Raw genomic sequence first — 25,020 nt, forward strand, 5'->3', positions numbered from 1 at the left:
GAAACAATGAATATTGGTAACAAAAAATACTGGGCAGCATGCCTAAGTGATTCATTTAAAGATTGCTTTCTCTTTATACGAAGATGGGTTTTACATTGAATTAATTTATATTTGTATGAAAATCACTTACAAAAATATAAAGCATAACATTTTAGGGAAACACTGGCACAAATAGAATACTTAAGTCATAAAGTAGATGGCAGATAAAATAAGCTTGTCTGATTGAAATATAATCACTTAAGTTTCTTTAACTTACATTTATAATTAGAACATAAGCCTATATTTTCCTCCATATTTCTCTGATTACATAAACTTTGCCTGCATGCCACTTTATACAAGAAATAGTGTTTTGCCCCTGAAACAAATGTGAGACTTAGATGAAAAGTATAGAGGTTCATATTAGAAGCACACATATCATGATCTAAAATGAAATATATCTTCATCTTATCATCATTGTCATACCATATCTCTACTGAGAAATATAAATGATCAACAAAATGAAGGGGAGAGAGGGGGACAAATGAGCCCAACTATGTAGTAAAATTGGGCGATGTGATGATCAATTATAATTTCTGCTTTATGAAAAATATAAACCTCCACTTTTTATTTCTTCAACCTCCTTTTTATGGCAAAAAAAAATCTATGGGAGAAAGCAAAAGAAATGAAACAAAAGGAATAAATAACTTCAAGTTGGGGTGGCACCATCAGGATATGACATCAAGAACTGTTTCCTAAGCAAGTCAAATTAAATCATGAGAATTATGCTTTTACCTCTTTCTTCTGACTATAATATCAATAGAGAGTATAACTTTCCCCTGATTCATTAAAAGACCTTTGAGAGGAAAAAAATTTTAAAAACAGCAATAACTACTACTCCTCTACCCTCCTACTCCAATAGGATGTCATATGTATATATATAAAATCAGGGAAAACATATATATATATATATATATATGATCAGAAAAATAGCTTAGAAGGTATAATAGTTTTAGAAAGCTAAAATATATAACTTTTCTTTATAGGCATTTGAAGACATATATATTGATCAGCGAAAGACAATTAAGACAATGTTGGAATATGCTGACAAGGTTTTCACTTACATTTTCATCCTGGAAATGCTTCTAAAATGGGTGGCATATGGCTATCAAACATATTTCACCAATGCCTGGTGTTGGCTGGACTTCTTAATTGTGGATGTAGGTATCCTCTGTATCTTTGTCTTTACATTCACAGTAGTTTGTCTGACCCATATACGAATTCTAGAACAGTGAATCTGAACAGTATACTGTGTTGACAGGATATGCTACCTACTAGACACTAACCTAATTTGCTGAATGATAGTGTTGTAGTAAGAAATAGGCTTAGTACAGTTTTAGCATTGGGGGGATGGGATCTATGGTGGTTGTCTAGGATAAGAAGAAGAAAAACAACACAGCAGTTTGTAGGGAAAGTGGTGAAATAGGGTATGTGGCTTAAATTCCTTACATTGTGAGTCAGACGGACTTGCGTTTAAATCTCAGTCCCATTGCTGATGGGTTGTGTGCCAGTGAGTAAATTACTTGGCTCTTGACTCTTGAAACGATGACATTAGTACAGACAGTGATGATGGTGGGAGCTACTGTCAATTTTTAAAAACTCTCTTTGATCTACTCAAAGTTTTTCAAGGGGAGGTTTAAAGAGTAGATTATATAGATTATACTCCATTAGAGGCTGTAAAGCGTACAGAGTGTAGGGAAAAACTCTGCTTCATGCAGCGGCAGGAGCTTCTCCTAGGATGTTGACTCAATTCGCCGCAAGCCTATAACGCGCCAAACAGCCCTTCACAGAAATTCCATGCCCAACGATTAATAATACTTCATCTCCCCTAAACCAGGTGACTGCCTCTGAGATTTATTAAACAAAATGTTTCATGCTATCAATTTGGCATAATTTCAGCTTCAGAAAAGTATGTCCAAAATATCGCAGATTTCATAGGCAACAGTTTTATCCCCAAAAGATAATAGATAATAATCCAGCAGGACTACGCGGGTTTATCGTGGAAAGTATTTCTAGAGCTAAGAATCATGCATATGTTACATCTCCTGAATTCTGAACAAAGGCAAAGCCAGAGCTATTTGAAAAGCTTAGTAATGTTACTATGAAATGAGTAAATTGAGAAAAACCTCAAAAGAATAAGTGCTTCATCATTACAAAAGAAAAAAAATTCTAACATTGAGGCCTCATTAGAAGTTATATCATATTTCAACTCCTCATAATTTTTCACACTACATTTTAAATCTAAATATAATTTAACTCTTTTGAAACTCTGTGAGTTTTGCTTTTCTCTATTACGCTTATTACATGTCTGAAATTTCCGTGGAAGAATGATGATTTTATTACTATAAGTTGGGTTTTTTTAATTACTAGATTACAAGCACTTTATTTTTTACTTATTTTTTATTGACGTATAGTTGACATGCAATGTTACATTAGTTTCAGGTATACAACATAGCAAATTTAATAGCCTGAAATATATTAAGAAAATAATTCTATAGAGATTTTGTTGTTTTGCAATAATATTTTATTTTTCATTGATCTATTTTAATTATTTCATAAGGATCAGTGTATCTCTCTAAAAAATGCAAAAAAATTTAGCACATTGCAAGTAATATAAAAAGTATATTTAAATATAAAGCAACTTAATACACTGAAAAATAGAAAATTTTGCAAAAATAATGTCCAGTGTATGTGAAACTGTCCAATATTAGCCACTTTCAAACCAAAGAAATTATAATTCTGGATATGGAGTTTTGGTATATTCTTTATTTAGAGAATAGACACCTAACATTTTTATTTCTTAGTGCTCTCATATTTCATACAAATTAAGTAAATTCATTGATTTATTTACTTGGCAAATATTTGTTGATTATCCATTTTCAGCCAGGTAACCACGGCAGAAGCTGTAAGTTAGTATAGAAAATTTTGAGGAAGTTTTATGATGGAATTATTTATTAAGTTACATTGTTTATGTAAGAATAAACTTTAGAGAAAACAGGTGTTAGCAAGACAAACAAAAAACTCACCTTCAAAAATCAACTGCAAAATCAATGCGCCAAGTTATTAATTTTTGAGAGTAGCAATTATAATTAGTTGAACCTACAATGCAGGATTGAGATTTCTTGCTTTTGTATTTTATCACTAGCCATACAAAGCCCTAAATTCACCACAACTTAATAAAATAAAAGAAGGATGACCAATGACCTTTTCTTACACCTGAATTTCTTCTTTTTTTAAATTAATTTTTTTCTAGTTTTTTTAACTAATTGCTCTACTAATAAATTAGTGTAACGATTAATAAATTACATGACATTTAAGGTTTTTTTATTCAACTACCTTTAATTAACATCCTGAAAGCACTTTTTTTGCATCAAGCTGAAAATACTTCCTTAAAATTTTAAAAGCTTTATGGGAAATATGCAACCATTTATCTTCTGAGTAATTATAAGCAAAAATTGTACTTATGTAGTAAATTGAATCATGATTTTATTTCCTTATTTATTGGTGCAGGTTTCATTGGTCAGTTTAACAGCAAATGCCTTGGGTTACTCAGAACTTGGCGCCATCAAATCTCTCAGGACACTAAGAGCTCTGAGACCTCTAAGAGCCTTATCACGATTTGAAGGGATGAGGGTAAGGAAAATGAAAGAACGTGAAGTATTACATATAATAAAAATTAAATTAATTACATTAAATTCTATAAAAGGAAAACCCATGCATGCAAAAGGAATGGCAAATCCTTGCAAAATTGCTACTTTTATCATTTTATCTGTTGCATATTTACTTCTGGGTGATATGCAAGAGAACTTAGGCCTCCCTTGAAATGATATAATATCATTTATCTGCTGTGCTCATTAAAATGACTTTATTTCCTAATCCATCTTGGGAGTTTCCTTACAAATCTGTATACAAAAAGAAGCAAATGCACTATTAAAGTACTATGTGTAACTGTATGATAATAATCCACTGAAGTGAAGTCTACATTATATGCTTCTCATTTGTGATGACCTAAATTGTACTTAATGAGTTTTATCAAAAATAATATGAATCACACACGTGCCTAAGTATAAAAGTAAAGGAAAACCATTTTTAAGTGTCAAAATTTTGTCTGTATAATGCCAAAGTTTGCATTATTTGAATATATTTAAGGGTAGATATTAAATATTGACTGAATTTTAAACTTTTTTTAAAAGTTATGTTTAATATAGCCTCAATTTATAACTGCCTTAATCTTTTTAATTGACATAAATAGTAATACTAACTTAAAGATTATATGTAAATCCACACAATTTTTCATGACAATAAATAAAGCACTTATAATATAATGAATAGAAAATATAATTTTGACTCATTACCATAGATGATTCATAAATTAAGCATAACTCAAATTTCACTTGAGTTACAGAAAATGTTATACTATTCCTTTCAAGGAAATATTCTTCCATTCCCTGTGATTCATTACAGATTAGAAATGTTGCCATTATTGACCTATTATTTTCCATGTCTTGTTAAAATTCATGAAGCATTGGTATATAAGATGTATAACAAAAAAAGTAGTTCCTTTTTTAAAAAAAAAGTCGAATTTTATTTTATCAAAACAAAGCTGCTTAATAAGTGTGATACCAGTAGAAAAACATTGCTGCTTTTTTTTTTTCCTGCCTAGGGTTTAGTTATTTATGGAAATTGAGCTGTATTGAAGACTTCCAATTACATCTTCTAGGTTGTTGATAGCTTTACGTGTTCTTTTAAAATAAGATTTATTGTAAATATCACTCTTTAAGAACATGAGACTTGTCTTTAATTTCCCTAACATATGTAGAAAGTTTTTTCCTCACTAGAAACAATTTAACACAATATAATACAGTCTTATTTTATTTCTCACAGAGATCTTCACATTTTTACTAAAATGTTAAAGGAAATTCTCTCCAGGGTATGTAAAAATTAAGTTTATTTTCTGATTAAAATGTCACTTTCTTTTGTTTCAGACTGGCCGTTTCAGTTCTTGAGAAAAATATTATTTTTATACATTCTACTTGAAAACATATTGCCTGAATCAAAGTAATACCTTTTAAATGTCTTCTGAAATCTGAACAATGCTAAGTATTTGAAGCTGTTATAAACATTTCGAATTTAATCTTTTGAAAATGTGCTAAATCCATGATTCAAGTGGCCAGATAGTCCCATGTTTAACACTTTATTTCCATAACAACATTGGTCTTGTGGGTCTACCTTTGATTTTTACAGAAATAACCTTATCTGTAATTATTAATCAATAATACCTTCTATATTATAAGGAGAGGTTAATGTTTGCACCTGAGGATTTTAAAAACATAAACTTCTTATTGATGCTGATAGGAGATGAACTCATCTTTAAGTTACAGGATTTATGAATATGGTTACTTGCCTCTGCGACAGCATATACACAACCCTAAAATGGCTGATCATTTCAACATGTGTTTGGCATTGTAGAGACAAAATAACCTGATTCTTGATTCTATTTTTGTGTTTCTAGTGTTTGGATTTTTTTTTTTTTTTTTTTACTTTCTAAAAAACGTAAACATGGATAACGGTGAGGATAGAGATAATAATGATGAATATAACTGGGAAGTGATATTTGAATATATTCAGAAACTCTCATTTTATTCTTTTCCCTCCCTAGCAGCATAAAATAACAATAGCTTTGTCAGGATGTAAATCAAGCACTCATTTTATTTCTGTTGACTTGTCACGTTTTCAAGCATGTGCTTTTATGCAACATTACCAAATAAAGCATGTTGTATTTAGTGCTTGATAAGAAGTTAGAAAGTAATAAATTATCATCACGTTGCACTTTATGTTTTGCATGTTTTATGCACATTTCTGGCTGACAGCTTTTAAACATTTATTGTATTTCAAATTTCCAGTCCAAATTTTTCAACTTGTAAAATTGAACTGAGTGAATTGATGTCGTGAATATCTAGAGTAAAATAAAATTTGTACTTAAATTTGTATTTTTACTTTCCTAATCTAAGAAATCTTAGATATCTTCTTTTTCAAAAAAACTCAAGTCTTGATTGATAGGGAAACAGAGACCATCATATACATAAAGTAACACCAAATGTTCTGTCATAACAGATTTCTAACTAATAACAAACTATATATTTCTATTTTATATAGGATAATCTTGCTCCAACTTGGATGGGGTGGAGCGCTGGTTCCTCCCCTCAGCCCCTTATTATGGGTACTGTATTACCCCTTTTGCTACCTTTCATCCTTTCACTGTGCCTTTGTGTAGTGGGACGAGGGAGGGGTTGGGAGGGGTCCTATCACACCGCAGTAGGGAAAATACACTATATTCTAATCCCCTATTTTCAATTGTCTTAAATTTTCTTTTGAGAAAAATACCTTTGTGAATTTACCCTCTTGTGGATTTGGAAACCAACTGTTGATATCTTTATTAAGTTTCACTGAATATGATTTAGTTATGTATATATGGAGTTTATCCATTTATGGGGAGATTATCTGATCGGTGAGGGTGGGGGTTTAGAATGAATGCGTGAAAACTTTAACTTATCAATTGATGATGCTGTTTGAGGCATAAAAACCCTTGCCATTTTTTTTACACTGGCCTGGGTCCTGAAAACGGCCATCCAGATACCAGCAGTCGATTCCCTGCCTTGTTGATATGTGTGAGAAGATGCTAGGGTTCAATATTCAAGCTTTCATAACACTGGTATTGATTATGTGACCATATTCATTTTTATTAAGTGAAAAGTTATGAGGGTTATTTTCAAAATGTAATAAGGCAAAAATATATTAAGAGTTGAGTCAGCCCATGTGATTTGTGTTTTAAATGGGGAAAAGTTAATGTAAAGAGATCCGCATATTTGAATTATACAGACTAGAATACCTACATAGAAATAAAACAGAAATGTCTTACCATATGTATTAAGTAGAATTTAATGCATAAACTCACTTCTTGGCATAAGTCACTCCCAAATAACTTTTTAGGATCTTAGAAGATGTCACAATGAAAACATAAATTGAATCTATAAAAATGAATCTATATTTTGTTTATTCTTGAAGTTTAAAAATAATGTAGGAGAAGGAGAGTTTTTATTTTTGAAAGAGATAAAGTTGGAGATTTTGTTTGGATAATTGTATCATATCTTTCTAAGATAATTATCTTAATTAAAACCCACAACACAAATGTAGTCATTAGATTTAAAAAAAGATTCCATTATTCTTCATACTTAAAAATGTGTGATTTTATTTTGCCTGCTTTTGATTTTTATTCATGTAGTTTTTGTATTTAGATTAAAGAAGCATTAGAATCCATGAGTAGTATTATTTGAAGTTCAGAGATAATTTGTTCAGACAAGACATTTCTACATGTATCAAAATTCTTAACATTAATTTGTATACTTGTCAAACCTTCATTTTGTGTTGATTTAATAAAAATGCAGATAATGAACCAGATATGGAAAGAGTTTTTTATAAGAATGGATTGTGCTAGAATAGAGAAATTCAATTGATGATGTTTTGCAAAACATTTGTGAGAAGAAGCAATCTCTAGTATTAATTTATTAAGACGGTTCCTTCCTTAGACATCTTCTTTTATGCATCCTGAAACCTCAATCTGCTCTTTCCAATTTATTCAGGCCATTTCTGCCCAGTGCCTTCACCTCATGGGAACCAATTGCTGCAGTTCCCTAGAGTCTGAAAAGAATTAATACACCACCCTCTGTGCTGAACCAAGAAATGGCTTGGGGCTCTTGGGAAGAGACAATCCTTTCTCTGAACTTTATTGTTTAATTTAAAGAAATTTTAAATATGCTGGACCTTTGTATAGTAAATTTCCCAATACTATGCCAAATGTTTTCCAATATTTAGTTCTTTTATCTTCATAAAAATAAACCTTTTCTCTGGACCCAGTGTAGGCCAATGTTGCAAATCATTTCCTGAAAGATGCTGCTTTGGAGTACTTGCCTGTATCATGAATTACAGAGAGTTCATTTTAACACAAAACTAATCCCCAGTTTCAAAGAAAACCTCTCAGACTTATTGGCTAACCCCTAATTTTTTGTTGTGCCCGGCTCTTTATTCTCATCTTGTATACAAAGTAACGTTAAAAATTCTGCTTTCATCAGTAAATGCTAAGCTAATCTTTACTCCACTCATTCATTCAACCATTTTTTCCCTATATTCAAAGTACTCTGTTATATTCCCATATTCGAAGCATTAAAGACCTTGGAGAATTCACAAGTATATTTTTGCATCTTAAGTTAGAAAAAGAAAAAGCCTCTTGTCTGTCAAGATTACAGGAACGCAATTAACTCGAATCCAGAGCAATGTGGAACCAGATAAATGGAAGCAACTCTAAGGAGAATGAGTGAGGTAGAATGGAACGAGCAAGCACTAGATGATACTTCTAGTCTACTTTCCGAACTTAAATGATCTTAGCTCATTTTTCTCATTACCAACAGAGAACACCATACTAAATTATCTCTATGGTCCTGGCCAGCACTGGAATTCTGAGTCTTAAATTCAAAAGAGGAAACGCTCATCTTTATTTTGGAAGCTAACATGGAGGGTGAAGTGAGGCTCCATGAAAGAAGTGCTACATGAACTAGACCTTGTAGAAGAAAGAAAGTTCCAGAAAGGGGGATACTGGGCAAGGGATTTCAAAGGCATCTCAGTTGTCTGGTAATTGTATCACTTGGGTTGGCATGAGGGTAGGCGGCTAGGGAAGTTTAAACTAGAAATGTACATTGTGGGGTGATTTGAATACCAACATAAGGAAAATAGTTGATGATCAGTGGGGATCCATTAATTTTAAAGTGAGACTTAGGGAGGATAAATTCATATCACATAGATGAAAGGAAGGAGAAAGAGGACTCTGACAATATTGCCCGAATGAATTATTAGAGGCCAGAGCTAGGATGAACAGTGAAAGTGGGAAAGAAGTGACAGAGGTGAGAAAGGGCTTGAAGAAAGAAGTGTGGGACCTACAGGTTGACATGAAAAGAACTTCAGGAAATAGGTATAGGTCACCAGTATTCTATGCAGGCTCTGTATTGGCTGTTGTAAGTAAAAATGTGCGTTCTAACGTGTACTCTGTGTAGACACAATAAAAATAAGGTGTTTTTGTTTTTTTTTTAATCTGGATGGTAGGCACAATATTCAGAAAAGGAGGGAAATAACTAACTTGATTCCAAGTACCAAGTTTTGAATCCAAGAGAAATCTAAGTGTATGCACACATTTAAAATGATGTATAAAATAAGGATTTATTTGATCAACTGTATTACTGCAGACAGGCAAATGAGATAAGGTAAGGTGCCATGTTTCAGTTTGGTAGGCTGCAGAGGCTATATCACCTGGATCTGCCTGGATGACTCCACCAACCTAAAATGTTTATGCTATTTCCTTACCTTTGCCAACAGTGGTTTTACTGTTTCCTTAGGCCCACTTAGCACACTGTTTTTGGAACCCCAGAAGGTCTAGGGTTCTTTGCAAACTTTAAACACAGCTCAGAAGCATAAGGAATTGGCTCATGTATTTGTTTTTTTCAGACAGGCAATCAAAAAACTTTGCTCTAAAAATACACCAGCATCAAATTGCAGATAGAAGATATTTTGATGCTTATTATTTACGATTGACAAGAATAACAGAAGTACATAGGTAGAAGTAACTTAGTTATCAATGTTCAAGTCTGAGGCATCCTCTGCCGCTTATGAGCATCTTAGGGCCTATCTCTGTCTTCCCTCTTAGCTACTCCCATGCAGCTCCCATGGGCACTGTCAAGGAGCGAGCAAGGACAGCCATCCCTACAGTGTTGCCAAATATGAAAACTCAGATCTTTTCAGCTGGGATCCAAAAATTAAGAGGGGGAAAAAAACATGCTTCCATAGAAAAAGAATAGATCATTATTTAGTACAGAATTTGATGTTAATCACATCAGATTTGGGACCTATGTATCGCATCCCTCCTTTTCTTATTTTCCTAAGAAACCAATTTCTATTATGTTTCATTTAAAATAAGTTTATTGAATTAAACTCAGTAAATGAAACAACTGACATGACTGGAGCTTGAAATAAACGATGTGATGATCTAATGAAATACATGATGCTAAATTGTCTTGCTTCTTATGCAAAACTTATTATTAGTCTTAGCAATGCATGAATAATTAAGGACAAAACTATAGTAGGCATTTATTAATATTTTTATATTTATATATCTGAATTTTTAATTTATTAAAGTATATTGGCCAAACCAACTTGTGTCCAATATTTTAGTTTCATTATTTAATATATTGCCTTTTTAAAAATTAATCTTCTGTATTAGGATTTCCTACTTCTCTTTTTTCTAATAAACAACAAATATTCTAATTTCATCTGGCAGCAAATTCCTCTGGTTTTGCCTTTCTTTTAACCTTTTGGTACTTCCCCCTCTTTTTTAAACTTTTTTTTTCTTATTTCTTTTTTATATCGTCTATATTTGTTTCCCTAAATGTATTGCTTAAGAACAAATGGATTTCATTTTAAGATTTTTTTACGTTGCTTTTAAGTGTCCTAGAATAGTCTCGATACTAAAAAAAAAAAAAGACAGAAAAAAGAAATACTAAAGATTACTAGGGGAATGTCTTTTCCTTTTTAATAAACAAGAATTCTGACGTTTCTTTTTTTCCATTTGTGTATTAGGTGGTTGTGAATGCCCTTTTAGGAGCAATTCCATCCATTATGAATGTGCTTCTGGTTTGTCTTATATTCTGGCTAATTTTCAGCATCATGGGCGTAAATTTGTTTGCTGGCAAATTCTACCACTGTATTAACACCACAACTGGTGACATGTTTGACATCACCGAAGTGAATAATCATTCTGATTGCCTAAAACTAATAGAAAGAAATGAGACTGCCCGATGGAAAAATGTGAAAGTAAACTTTGATAATGTAGGATTTGGGTATCTCTCTTTGCTTCAAGTTGTAAGTGAACACTCTTTTCTCTGAAATTTGTTTATTGTTTGGAATAATAACAAAGTAATGACATACATCTAAGTTACTAAGAAGAGAGTTTAGTTATTACAAAGAAAGTTTATAACATACTTTATTTCTAATTTTGATTTATGAGTACAAGCGTATGAGCCCAGATGGGTGGCACCTTGGGTCCTTGTAAATGCAGTGCAGACATAATTGATAGTGACGAGCTATTTCACTTCTTCCCAAAGGTTTTATTCTTTTCCTGCCCATATTGCTCTCTCTTCCCATATGAACAAATTGATTAATCATTAAGTTTGCTATTATTTTTTCCTATTGCAACTGGAAAGCTTTTTTTTTTGCTGATGGATCACCCTCCCCAAACATACACGCTTCACACACCTGATTGGATTCTAATTGATAGGTGGCAATTAACTGCTACTGAGTTGTACGATTTGGATTGAAGATCAGGGAATGAATGATATTTAGCTTTTAGGGTTAGATCCTCATAGCAAAATGGAAATAATACAGGGTAGTACCTAAACACAGAAATGAAATACAAGCCGCTGTGGTCTCACTATAAAATGGCCTTTCAGTGCAACTATTTAAGTCTATTTTATCTAAATATTCGTGCTTCTTACTACTGGATTTCTAAGCCTGATATACACAAGAGAAAAATAGTTCACAGTGTATAAAAACTCAAAAGGTGGTAGCCCTTTAAGGATTTGCATTTGATGCTGCTTTTGGCAGGAGCTGCCTCACGACAAAGCAGTGGCTAAAAACAGAATCTAGATTGTTTGAAAAACACAGAAAGATCCTGCTCTATTTTGGCCACTGAAAACTCAGCTTTAAAAAACAGGCTATAAAAGTTCTTCCTTTGTGTTTCGACAGAGGCTTTAGAGCAGAAATCCATTTCTACTCCCCACGATTATGTTTTCATTTGCTCAGCCAGGAGACTAACCAAGCAAACAAACCTGCATTGGTCAAAACACCCTTGCATCTCTTTCAGAGGTGTCTGTACTATGATACCTTTACTCGTTCTTCCCACCTTCTTGTTGGAAATTCCTATTTCTCTTCTAGATGTTTCTGACTTACTCTGAATGTTTATGCAATTAAACTATGGATTTAAAAAATCTGGCAAGTATGAATTCTTTAAATATTATAGTGGACACACGATGACATTTTCTTGAGATTTTATCCTAACCCTTAATAGCCACACTTGTAAATATCACTAAAGTATATCACTTCCTCCATAAAATTGAGAAAAGAAAAAAAATTTTCAAGCAATTCCTTAAAATGCTAAATAATTCTGAAAATGTAGGGTAAAGCTCTTGCATGAAGACATTAAATAAATTCCACCACTGAAGAAACTCTGAAGTACTACTTTATAGTTGGCTTTATACAGAATCGCCTCTGTTGATGAGTAACTCATTGAAATGGTTCCTTGAATCACTTTCTATCCCCATACCTAGTGTGTAATGGACTTGTTCTCACTGACCTCAGCCATTGACATTCAACATTTCCCTCTCTGACATGCAAACAGCTTCTGTTTTATAGCTAAGAATCATTAGTTTCTCCTCGCTGCCATCACACGCACCCTTCCTTGGCTTTCTTCCCATGACATCACCACTTCACAAGTGTTAGTGTTACGAAAACAAAGATGTGTTGGGATACAGTTGCCGAAAGCTTTGCTAGACCTGTTCACTAGCTAAGAACAATCCTCTCAGGTTTCCAGGGTTAAAATTATGTCCTATGACAAATAATAAATTACTATAAGTTATTAGACTTAGGATCTATCTTGAATCTAGAACATCAAGTGTCTACTGTATTTTTTCCATTTTTGCCCATATTAACTCACTTTCATTAAAAACTACAGAGGAAAAAAATAGAATAAAAGACTATTTCTGGATGCTATGCTTCAAAATTCTTAAAAGAATTGTTGCAATTGTGACTTTATATAATCCCATATGATCCTCAGAGTGTTATGATCAGGAGAAATGTTAAACTTTCAGTCAGTGTCATCACCTAGGTGATAGATTTCAGCAGAGGATTGGCGATCTAAATTGTAATTGTTTTGTTGCTACACATATTGTCAAGGGTGTTGGCATTTGTGAAGCTTTCTAAAAGTATTCCACCAAATTTCTACTTTAAATTAGCATTATTCCATTAACTCTAAGGAATTGAGAAGTATTTATGAGTTGATTATCAAGCAGGAGGATATTTCAAATGACCATTTTGTTTATTATGTGTTTTAGAAATGAAAAGCCTTACTAACATATGGTATTTGTCCAAAATCCATGTAAAATTTGTTTTGAAATGTCTTTCAAAAGTGTTCCTTTTTAAAAAATAGATAAGTAAGAGTATTTATTAAACATCAGGTCTGAATTATTCCAAAGTAAAGCTTGCATGTCCTTTTTAATAGGCCACATTTAAGGGATGGATGGATATAATGTATGCAGCAGTTGACTCCAGAAATGTAAGTATTCCTTATATCCTGCCTTTTTATAATATTGGTTAGGTACTAAAATTAATTCAACAGAGCATAGCAGCCAAATGGGATGATTCTATGATGACTATTTTAAAAAAGGAAAAAAATATGACTCAAATTAATATTCAAGTATAACTGTTTATCAGAAAGATCTTACTAAAATAAATCAAAACATTATTTTGATAAGTGATGAATATTCTTCTGTTGAATATTTTTCTATTTTGCTTTCTTTTTATCTACTAATTATATAATCAACAATAGCTTTGGTGTGTAGGAGCAAATGTAAAAAAATATATGATTGCTATCAGTATTTGAAATGTATAGTTAATTCTCCATAAGTAGACAGTGTGAAAAGTTAGGGATGTTGTCCAGACAGCCTTAGATTTCTATAATAATCCCTTTCAAATTCATTTTTTACATGATTTTTGCATCCATAAATGTACTGGAGCCTTTACCAATGATATTATCACTTCAGTGGTCAACATTTCCTTTAAGTTTTTATCACCAAGGGAAAGACCTACTTTATTTGGTTTCTCCTATGATAGCCTCTTCCAGGCTTCAAGGAGAGAATTGAAACCCATGCTTATTCCAACTCTGCTCTTCAAAACTTTGTAAAAATTTAGTATGTTCTATTAGTCTTCATCATTCTGTTCCAAAATCCAATCTGTTTAGTCTATTATCACAAAAAATAATTTCTGTGTTTGTTATCTTTAACTGACCCGATAGAGCTCACTTATCTTTTTTGATGTACACTTCCCCTAAGTGGCTTTAGTTTTATGTTGAGTACCTTCCTGATAGCCTCCAGAGTTATGTTATTTCATTTGTTACTACAATTTTGTTTTGTGTGTTTGGTTGGTTTTAACTCTGTTATCTTTAGAAGGACATGAATTTTTAGGGAACTACCTATCGTGACTCATTTACCCTTTATTATGTGACATGTGGTAGCTTACTGAGAACTTACTGTAAGTACAATCCAAAGACTAAATATCAATTGAGGATTCATAAGATGGATGTCCAGTTATGTTTACTTAATCTAAAAAATTCAATGACTATTGTAATGTTAAAGGTATGATGCTGAACATCTAAATGAATAACTCAATTCTCGTTTGGCAAATAAATTCATGCATACACAAATGGTTGTGTCTAAGATAGCCTATACATATTTTCTGAAATAAAATTTTTCACTAATAATTTTTAAATTATTGAAATTCAGTATTAAAAATTTACCAAATTTAGCACTCTACTATCTGAATAGCAAGATACTAGTTACATTTATAATTATAAAAATAGATTCTAAAGTGTTCTAATAATTACATTTTTTTAACATGAAAATACCTCTAAAGGCTAATTTCAGAGACTTTGTAGCTGATTCAGAGGGAAAAAGAAAAGTACTGCTAAGTATTACTAAGGCATTTTCTTTTCTATTCTCATGAAAAAGCACCAACGACTTCCAGCAACAAATTGTATTGTGATATTTTACAAACTCTTCTCCTTTGGTAGGTGGAACTCCAGCCTAAGTATGAGGAAAGTCTATACATGTATCTTTACTTTGTTATTTTCATCATCTTTGGGTCCTTCTTTACCTTGAACCTGTTTATTGGTGTCATCATAGATAATTTCAACCAGCAAAAAAAGAAGATAAGTATTTCTAATATTTTCTCTCCCACAAAGATCATAAAATTATTTGAAATGTTTTCTCCACTAAATGAGTACTTTGATTCAGAAGCCAAGTGAGCATATATGTTAAAATCTATTTTGCATCCTTCCCTTTTGCCACCCACTGCCCATCTCTTTCAGACCATAGAAAGTCAAGAACAGCTGTGCTCCATATTCCTGTACATAACTTCACAAAACCTCTCGCCTCTTTTTTTTTTTTTTTTTTTAGAGTCAGGGGCCACATTTTCAATCTTTTGGAAAAGAATAATTTTTTTAATAATAAAAAAAACTAGAAAAGAATCCAAGCATATGCCCTTTTTCCAAGGTCAACTTGTTTTATCCCTGTGATTTCCCTCCTAATTAGGAACTATACATTCTAGTGAAAACCCTTAGAATGTTTGCAATAAATTAAGCCTAAGATGTAAACTTCTCCTAGTGTTTCTTTTCCTTCATTGGTTCCTTGTATAATTTCCACTTCCTTCTTCCTGATATTTAATTATAAACTATTAGTTCCAGGTTGAATTGAATAGCTCTTTATTTTATTATTATCATTTGTAAAGCCCATTTTATCATCCTAATTATATATGCACAATATGGAAAATATGAAAAGTAAAGAAATATCATTACTTGGGAGTAATGTACACTTTTATGCTTTTCTGTTCACATTTTATGCTCTTCTGTTCATACTTTTTCTACATATGTTCTTAGTATCAAAATTATTTTAGCCATAATTATAAATTCTTGGGGCACCTGAGTGGCTCAGTCAGTTAGGCCTCTGACTCTTGATCTCAGGATCATGAGTTCAAGCCCACTGTTGGGCTCGATGTTGAGCTCACGCCGAGCGTGGAGGCTACTAAAAAAAAAAAAAACGTGTTGCATATGATTACAAATTCTCTTTTTGACTTAACGTAAGTATTTTTCCATTCTGTTAAGTCTTTGTATATACATTATCGTAATTTACTTAACCATCTCCCAACAAATGATGCTTTATGTTGTTTCTAGTCTTTAATGATTTAAATAGTGTCTTGCCAAAAGTCTTAATGCAAAAAAATGAGTCTTTAATTATTTTCTTGACTAATTTCTGAAGTATTTTGCTTCCCCCAAATAATATACCTGATCATACTCATAATCATACTCATAATAACATCCGTACAGATGTGCCCAGGTCACTGCAGCTTCACAGGCATCAAACATTCTATTTTTTAATACTTCATATTTGATAAATGAAAATTTGTTTTTAATTTTAATTTTTATGTCTTTTATTGCTAGTAGGTTTAAACATATTTTTGAGTGATTTTTGCCATTTTTATTTCTTCCTTTGCTTACTGTTCCTTCATCTTATTTATTCAGTATATTTTCTTATTATGACTGCTTCTGTTGTATGAGATGCTTATAGAACATTCCTGTCCCCATCCCCTTTTATTGTTATTAATATTCTATGGTCAATGTCAGGCTTTTATTTCACTTATTAGCCTGAGTTGCAATCCTCTGTACCTCCCGGCCTACCACATCCTTGCCATACTAATGATCTCTGATGTATCCCCAACTCTTCTACCAACTTAGCCCATTTCCTTTTTATCCATTTGTTCCAATTCTTGGCAGAGTGAAAGTGGCTTCTTATGAGTAACTTTAACCCATCTTGCAATATCCATACTATAATGTACTGCTACATTGGAGTAAGAAAATCATTGTCTTTAACTTCTGAAAAGCAGTATGTATAGCGTTAGAAACTGAGCATTTCATTTCTCAGTGAATCAAATTTTACCACTCACTGAGTATATGGTGTTGGGGAAAATACTTAGCCTCTCAGTTTCTGGGTTTTTTTCTGCCATAAAATAATGAAAATAATAAAGTCAATTTTAGATAATTAGAGAATTAAATAATATTGTAGTACCTAAAAAGTAGATTTCTTATTTTTCAAATCCAAAATTCTAAGCATAATTATGTTATCCATTTCCTTTTTTAACTGTCCCTTTCCTGTTTTAAGTTTAACATTGAAAAATCATGTGCTAAAGGACACAGTTTTAACCAGTTTTTTATTTTTCTTTTCTATACTTTGGAGGCCAAGACATCTTTATGACAGAAGAACAGAAGAAATACTATAATGCAATGAAAAAATTAGGATCGAAAAAGCCACAAAAGCCTATACCTCGACCAGGAGTAAGAAATACCAAATGATATGGGAAAAAATAAACAAAAACAAAAATCGCATGGGTTTTCTCACAGAAGAGATAGCAACTAACACTTCCAGCAGCAAAGATTAGAGCTTCATTAATTAATACCTTTTATGGTAATGGTAAAAAATTTTTAAAAAGAGAGAGACCACCAAAAACAACAAGAAACAGAAAAATGCACCCTATTTTCAGGGGATTTCTAATTACACAACTAGAATCCAAACTAAATGGCAAAGACCCATAAGTAGGTGATATGCACAAGAAAATGTTGATCATATAATTCAAGAGTAGTTGCCAAGTAATCTTAAAGAGAGGAGTAAACCTTGGATGGGGTTAAAATACATGCTATTTTCTGCTAGATTAACAAACTGACAAAGTGCTGAGTGAAATAACATCTTACTTCCATTTTATTTTCCATTAGAGGTACTGAGTGGAGAACAAAAGAATTCTAGTATCTACTGTTTGTATATATGGCTGTAAAGTTAGAAGTTACTAATGTCTTCAGAAGTCAGGGTCAATAAATAAAATTCATGATGATAAATAACAAATCTCAAGTTTCCGTGATGAGCCAACCAAACAACTCAGTGAAATGGAGAAGGCTTATCCCACACTGTATTGATTTTTGTGATGATGATCTGTGAAGTTAAAATAATTCCTGGGGTACATTAGGGAACAAAATAGTAGTGAATATTCATACTGTGCTAGCCGAAATTTGCCTTCTTGGAAAATGATGAGAAATACATACTGTTCTCTGGTAAGTCTTAACACTGGAAGTAGAAATGGTGAACTATGTGTAGGAAAATGTAAGCTAGAAGATATCCAAAGTTCCTGGGCGGCCTTGGAAAATGAGCCAGACAATGGCTTGCAGGGACTAAAAGTGGCAGAAATGGGGAGCAGAGCCACAGATCATTGACAGAGACATTAATTTTTGACAACAAAGAATAAGGAATGTCATTCTGGTCTGATTATTCCTGTGTAGGCTCAGCATTCCATGTCAAGCAGCAAGGACTGTTTGGTGAAAGAACATCAATATTGCCATACCATAGGCTTTAAATGCATCATGTTATAGATGTGTTCTTGAAATTCCAAGCTCCCCTTAACAATTCTTTGAGAATAAGACAGATGGAATGTTAATAGATACTATGTTTTGAAATGGCTGCATGGTCCAACTGATCATGAGATATTCTGGTAAAACAAAATTAAGCAGGTTTCTTAATTTCTCATAATCTTAATATGTTAATATGCATTTTGTGCCTCTGAGTGAAGTGTATAGTATGCAATGTTTCTTATCAGAAATCCCCTTTTGACAAGGATTGTTATTTTGTGGAATACATATTGGTAAATAGAAATTTCAATAGCTAAGTTTTAAAAATTAATGTGTAAGCCATCTTTTACAAAATTCAGGGTCAGTGGTTACTGTGTATGATATTAGAAAGTTAATCAATGCCGAAAGTGCTTATGCAGATGCTCTTATGTACAGGAAAACTCCTCTGTTGCTAAAAGCATTTCTGTTTCCCTACAGAACAAATTTCAAGGAATGGTCTTTGACTTTGTAACCAGACAAGTTTTTGACATAAGCATCATGATTCTTATCTGTCTCAACATGGTCACAATGATGGTAGAAACAGATGACCAGAGTGAATATGTGACCAGCATTTTGTCACGCATCAACCTGGTGTTTATTGTGTTGTTCACTGGAGAGTGTGTGCTGAAGCTCATCTCCCTCCGCCATTATTATTTTACCATAGGCTGGAATATTTTTGATTTTGTGGTTGTCATTCTCTCCATTGTGGGTAAGAAGTATTTAAAATCTCTTAAGTTCTGTTTAAGAAAAGTAAAAGTTGGAACATTCAAGTTTAAATTAGAGGTCATGCCACCACTCAGAAATAACTCCTCTGAAATTTTTTATGTATTTCATCCAGGTGTGTTTATTTTTCTTACAAAATGAGGATCCTACTGTCTGTACAGAATTGTATCCTAATCTAACCATTTTAGATTATGCTGAATCTAATGGTAAATTCCCATTCATTTGAATTAGGAATGTGTTATTAACTAAGATAAAAATATTTGTGACATGTCGAGATTGAGTAATTTGTAAAACATCTAAATGCTCTGTTGAGAAGAGAACTAGAAATTTAGTCTGGTACTCAAGAGAGACACTACATTGGATATACAGACGTAGAGCCCTCAGGATATAGATAGGAGTGGAAGCTGGTGGCAAGATAAAGAAAGGCATGGAGTGAAAGAAAATAAAGATAAGAACAAAATGTTAGCAAATACAGATGGTAGTTTCTTTAAGGGTATCAGGTAGAGATTTTCTAGGTAACTTTGAAATAGGGTTATAGCAATGATGCACAAGGGGATGTGAGGTGGTATAGGACATCATTTTATCAGTTACACACTTCAAAGTCAGGAATGTACAACACATCACATGAGCAACAGCTCATCTCATTAAAGATACAACTCTAGCTCCAGGGAAGTGATGAAGTATTCATTCTTCCCTAAACCAGATAATATGATTGGGCCAACACTTTACCATTCAATATGGGGCACCTCTGTTGGGTAGATTTTCATTCCATTACCCCCTCTGAAGAAGTTGGTCTTATATCTAACCCATATGTTGCAGGTAGCCTTTGATTTCCACAACAATCTATGGTGTAATCAGTTGTGGAAAGGGTACTAAGGTTGTATTCACCTCTCTTCTCTCTCTTACTCCATCTTCCTCTTTCTCTCCCTCTCTCACACACCCACACATACTTAGACTAACTTACTCTTTATAGAATGAGACCGTGTAACTTGAAAGCACTTGGTTTCCTGAACTCCTCTTCAGTTCAATCGTTATTTCATTATTTAAAAGGCAATTGGAGAAAAAGGCTTAAAAGAAACTGGCTGAGAGACTAACATTAGATACAGGAGACCAGTAAGAGCTTCAGCTTGGATCCTTTTAGATATGTACCAGAGTGTGTGTGTGTGTGTGTGTGTGTGTGCGTGTGTGTGTGTGTGTATAATACATATATATATATTATAGTGGAAATTTAGGCAAGTATCAAGTTCATAGAGAGATGAAAATAGCATTAAAAATTGCAGATACTTTTAGATGGATAAGGATTCAATAGGAAACTTCAGAAAAAAAATTGTATTCATATAAGTGTGTACTTATAACCTTGGCCACTGCTGTTCAGATGGACTTCATAATTTTTAACTTATTTATTTTAGATTTAGTCTTGGAATTTTGTATAAGCTAAAGATAGTCTTTAGACATCCCTCAAAGACAAAAAGTATTGTAAAATTGTTATTGGATATTGTCTGAGCTTGGAGAGCCATAACATATTACCACAGACTGGATGGCTTAAACAACAGAAATTTATTTTCTCACAGTTCTAGAGGCTAGAAGTCTAAGATCAAGCTGCCAGCATGGTGGGTTTATGGTGCGAGCTCTCCTCCTGGCTGGTAGATGGCTATCTTCTCGCTATGTCCTCATATGGCAGGGAGAGAGAAAGTTCTCCAGTGTTTCTTCTCATAAGGGAACTAATCCTGTCATGAAAGCCCCATCCTCATGACCTCATCTAAACCTAATTATCTCCTCAAAACCCTATCTCCAAATACCAGGCATTGGAGAGTTAGGGCTTAAATTCATATAATTCATATGTTAAATAATTCATATGTTAAAACATATGAATTGGGAGGGGCAGTGAGGAAGAAGGGACACAATTTAGTCTATAACAAATATCGAGTTGAGTTTAATATGGAATTTCAAAATTAAGGTTTATTTATAATATATATTATATACAGTTATATATATTATATGCATGTCAAATTTAAGATTATGTAACTGAATTTCAGGCTCTAAACTTTACCTTGGAGACTTAACAGAACTGTAATTATTATTTTAATGCATATCTTCTTCAATGGTTGATATTCTCATTTTTTATCCATAGGCATGTTTCTGGCTGAGCTGATAGAAAAATACTTTGTGTCCCCTACCCTGTTCCGAGTGATCCGGCTCGCCAGGATTGGTCGAATCTTGCGTCTGATCAAAGGGGCCAAGGGAATCCGCACGCTGCTCTTTGCTCTGATGATGTCCCTTCCTGCCTTGTTTAACATCGGCCTCCTGCTCTTCCTGGTCATGTTCATCTACGCCATCTTTGGAATGTCCAACTTTGCCTATGTCAAGAGGGAGGTTGGAATTGATGACATGTTCAACTTTGAGACCTTCGGCAACAGCATGATCTGCCTGTTCCAAATCACCACCTCTGCTGGCTGGGACGGATTGCTAGCACCTATTCTCAACAGTAAGCCACCTGATTGTGATCCTAATAAAGTTAACCCTGGAAGCTCAGTTAAGGGAGACTGTGGAAACCCCTCTGTGGGGATTTTCTTTTTTGTCAGTTACATCATCATATCATTTCTGGTTGTGGTGAACATGTACATCGCTGTCATCCTGGAGAACTTCAGTGTTGCTACCGAGGAAAGTGCAGAGCCCCTAAGTGAGGATGACTTTGAGATGTTCTACGAGGTTTGGGAGAAGTTTGATCCTGATGCCACACAGTTTATGGAATTTGAAAAACTATCTCAGTTTGCCGCTGCTCTCGAACCCCCCCTCAATTTGCCACAACCGAACAAACTCCAGCTCATTGCCATGGATTTACCTATGGTCAGTGGTGACCGAATCCACTGTCTTGACATCTTATTTGCTTTTACAAAGCGGGTCCTGGGAGAGAGTGGAGAGATGGATGCTCTCCGAATACAGATGGAAGAGCGATTCATGGCTTCCAATCCATCAAAGGTCTCTTATCAGCCAATAACTACGACTTTAAAACGGAAACAAGAGGAGGTGTCTGCCGTGATTATTCAGCGTGCTTACAGGCGCCACCTTCTAAAGCGAACTGTAAAACAAGCTTCATTTACGTATAATAAAAATAAAATCAAAGGTGGGGCTAATCTTCTTGTAAAAGAAGACCTAATAATTGACAGAATAAACGAAAACTCGATTACAGAAAAAACTGACCTGACCATGTCCACAGCAGCTTGTCCACCTTCCTATGATCGGGTAACAAAGCCAATCGTGGAAAAACATGAGCAAGAAGGCAAAGATGAAAAAGCCAAAGGGAAATAAATGAAAATAAATAAGAATAATTGGGTGACAAATTGTTTACAGCCTCTGAAGGTGATGCATTTTTGTCAACAGGACTCCTTTGGGAGGTCTATGCCAAACTGACTGTTTTTACACAAATCTACTTAAGGTCCGTGCCTACAATAAGACAGTGGCCCCTTGTCAGAAAACTGTAACTCTGTGTAAAGGGAAGACGACCTCAACAGGAGGTTACTGTTCTCACTACCAGCTGACACTGCTGAAGATAAGAGACAAAATGGCTACTCAGACTGTAGGGACCAGTTCAAAGGGGTGCAAACCTATAATTTGGGGGTTATTTAACATGAAACACTTTAGTGTAGTAATTGTATCCACTCTTTGCATTTCAACTGCCACATTTGTCACATTTTTACAAAATCTGTTAGGGGATTCATCTTTTTTTTAATCCATATGTTGTTTATTATATGTGAATATTTTTGTAAACGGGGTTTCTGTTGTGAAATAGACAAAGGGCCTCTTCAATAGGTAAGCCACGGGGGGTTAGAGCAATCACGAGGCCTCCCATCTGCACAAAGGTGTGGTATGCATGAGGGCATGCTGCACTTAGAGATCATGCATGAAAAAACAAGTCACAAGGAAAACAATGAGTTCTTAAATTCCATCCATGTTTCTGGGAGGAGTAATTGGGTGATAATTGGAGGTGCTTTGCTGATCTTGTTTTGTCAAATCCAGCCCCCAGACCAAGTAGATCATTTCTGGGGGGTAGGCCATTAAATCTTAGCAGGTGCAAACTTCCTTCAACTGTCTGGAGTCATAAATGTTGTGTTTCTGTTTATTGTATTTAAAAACAAAACAAAACAAAACTGAGAAATGAGCATTGCTTCTCCCCTGAAGACTGACCAAAAGAACCCTTTATAAATTTCTGCTTAATCCTGCACTTTGGTTAGCCATCTTCAGCTCAGCAAGGTTGACAACTGTATATGTTACTGAAATGCTATTTATTATGTAAATAGTCATTTTACCCTGTGGTGCACGTTTGGGCAAACAAATAATGACCTAAGCACAGTATTTATTGCATCAAATATGTACCACAAGAACTGTAGAGTGCAAGCTTTACACAGGTAATATAATGTATTCTGTACCATTATAGATAGTCTGGACGCTATCAGTGCATGTTTATATTACCATGCGGCTGTATCTGCTTTCTCCCACTGCTCAGAATCTCATTTATGAGAAACCATATGTCAGTGGTAAAGTCAAGGAAATTGTTCAACAGATCTCATTTCTTTAAGTCATTAAGCAATAGTTTGCAGCACTTTAACAGCTTTTTGGTTATTTCTAAATTTTAAGTGAATAACATATGGTGTATAAGCAGACTGTACAGACATGTTTAAAACAACAACAAACACTGGTTAACCTGTTAAAAAATGTGTTTAGAATTTTATAAGCAAATATAAATACTGTACAAAGTCATTTTATTTTCTTTTTCAGCATTATGTACATAAATATAAAGAGGAAATTATCTTCGGGTTGATATCACAATCACTTTTCTTACTTTCTGTCCATAGTACTTTTTCATGGAAGACATTTGCTAAATAAGAAAAGAAAAACAAGACTGGGTAGTTGTAGATTTCTGCTTTTTTATTACATTTGCTAATTCTAGCTTATTTCATAATTTTAAGGGGCAAAATATGTTCACAAGTCACGTCCAAATTATGCTCTGCAATTGGAAAAGGGTATAAAATTTTATTTACATTTTTGGGAGTGCCTGCACAAACTGATTGAAGGTAATGCTTTTTTTTTTTTTTCATTTTTGTCCTTTTCGTTCTAACTTCTGTTCATGTTTTCATTGCTTAGGAGTCATGCTGCTCTAGATTGCTCTAAATATAATGCGGGTTTTGCAATTTTTTTTTTCCCACAAGAACAGAGAGTAGTGAACTTACAGAGACAATTACATCAGGACATTCTGCATTTCTTACAGAAGCAAACCATAGGCTCCTTTTTTTCTTAAAATTACTTAGATAAACTGTATTTGTGAACTGCATGCTGGAAAATGCTACTATTACCCTAAATGATGCTAACCAACATTAAAAATGTGCAAAACTAATAAAGATTACATTTTTTTATTTTATTGTTTGCCCAGTTACTTTTTGTTAAAAGCATTTTATGAGAAGATGAAGGCATTTTATTCTACAAATTAGGGGAGAAAGGGAAATATACACACAAACAGGTCTACCTGAGCTGACAGTAAGAAAACCTGGGGTAGAAACGGGACTGGGAGGAATGACCTCCCAGGGTCTACGAGCAGTAGGGTATGCGCTCTGCTAGAAGGAACCAATACCAGAGCATAAGCTGGTGGCTCTATGTGGAAAAGAAGTATGGGAGCTAGAGCAATGGTGGATGGCCCTTTGAGGAACAAAAATAAGCCCTTAAATCTATATTTACAAAATTAAAAGTTGCCTTGTGAATATTTTGTTTGCTCCTCTAGAACCACTCTCCATGCTTCTCCATCCTGCTCTGTGGGAGGGTGATTTTGTGCATTACATCATTGGGCTCCTTTACCCTCTGGCTCCCAACTGGGAAGCACCAGCAAAGAAAGCACCAGTGGGAGAGAGTGAACT

General features: G+C 33.7%; 1 protein-coding gene across 9 annotated transcripts in view; it reads left to right on the forward strand.

The window, feature by feature from the left end:
* Positions 1 to 24,315, forward strand: part of LOC112809530 (sodium channel protein type 1 subunit alpha) — a 143,924-nt gene extending 119,609 nt beyond the window's left edge. For all 9 annotated transcript variants that reach the window (XM_073882996.1, XM_073883002.1, XM_073882998.1 and 6 more), the window contains 8 exons: positions 1,023 to 1,196; positions 3,547 to 3,669; positions 10,717 to 10,998; positions 13,412 to 13,465; positions 14,978 to 15,115; positions 17,189 to 17,293; positions 18,830 to 19,100; positions 21,246 to 24,315. In XM_073882996.1, coding sequence (XP_073739097.1) covers positions 1,023 to 1,196; positions 3,547 to 3,669; positions 10,717 to 10,998; positions 13,412 to 13,465; positions 14,978 to 15,115; positions 17,189 to 17,293; positions 18,830 to 19,100; positions 21,246 to 22,423 — 2,325 coding nt within the window. In that variant the 3' untranslated portion in view covers positions 22,424 to 24,315. The remainder of the gene's footprint in view (positions 1 to 1,022; positions 1,197 to 3,546; positions 3,670 to 10,716; positions 10,999 to 13,411; positions 13,466 to 14,977; positions 15,116 to 17,188; positions 17,294 to 18,829; positions 19,101 to 21,245) is intronic.
* The last annotated feature ends 705 nt before the right edge of the window (positions 24,316 to 25,020 follow it).

The sequence above is a fragment of the Callorhinus ursinus genome, unplaced genomic scaffold (genome assembly GCF_003265705.2).
Source record: "Callorhinus ursinus isolate GAN/ISIS: 27379988/994484 unplaced genomic scaffold, GSC_fseal_2.0 scaffold2, whole genome shotgun sequence".
NCBI lineage: Eukaryota > Metazoa > Chordata > Mammalia > Carnivora > Otariidae > Callorhinus > Callorhinus ursinus.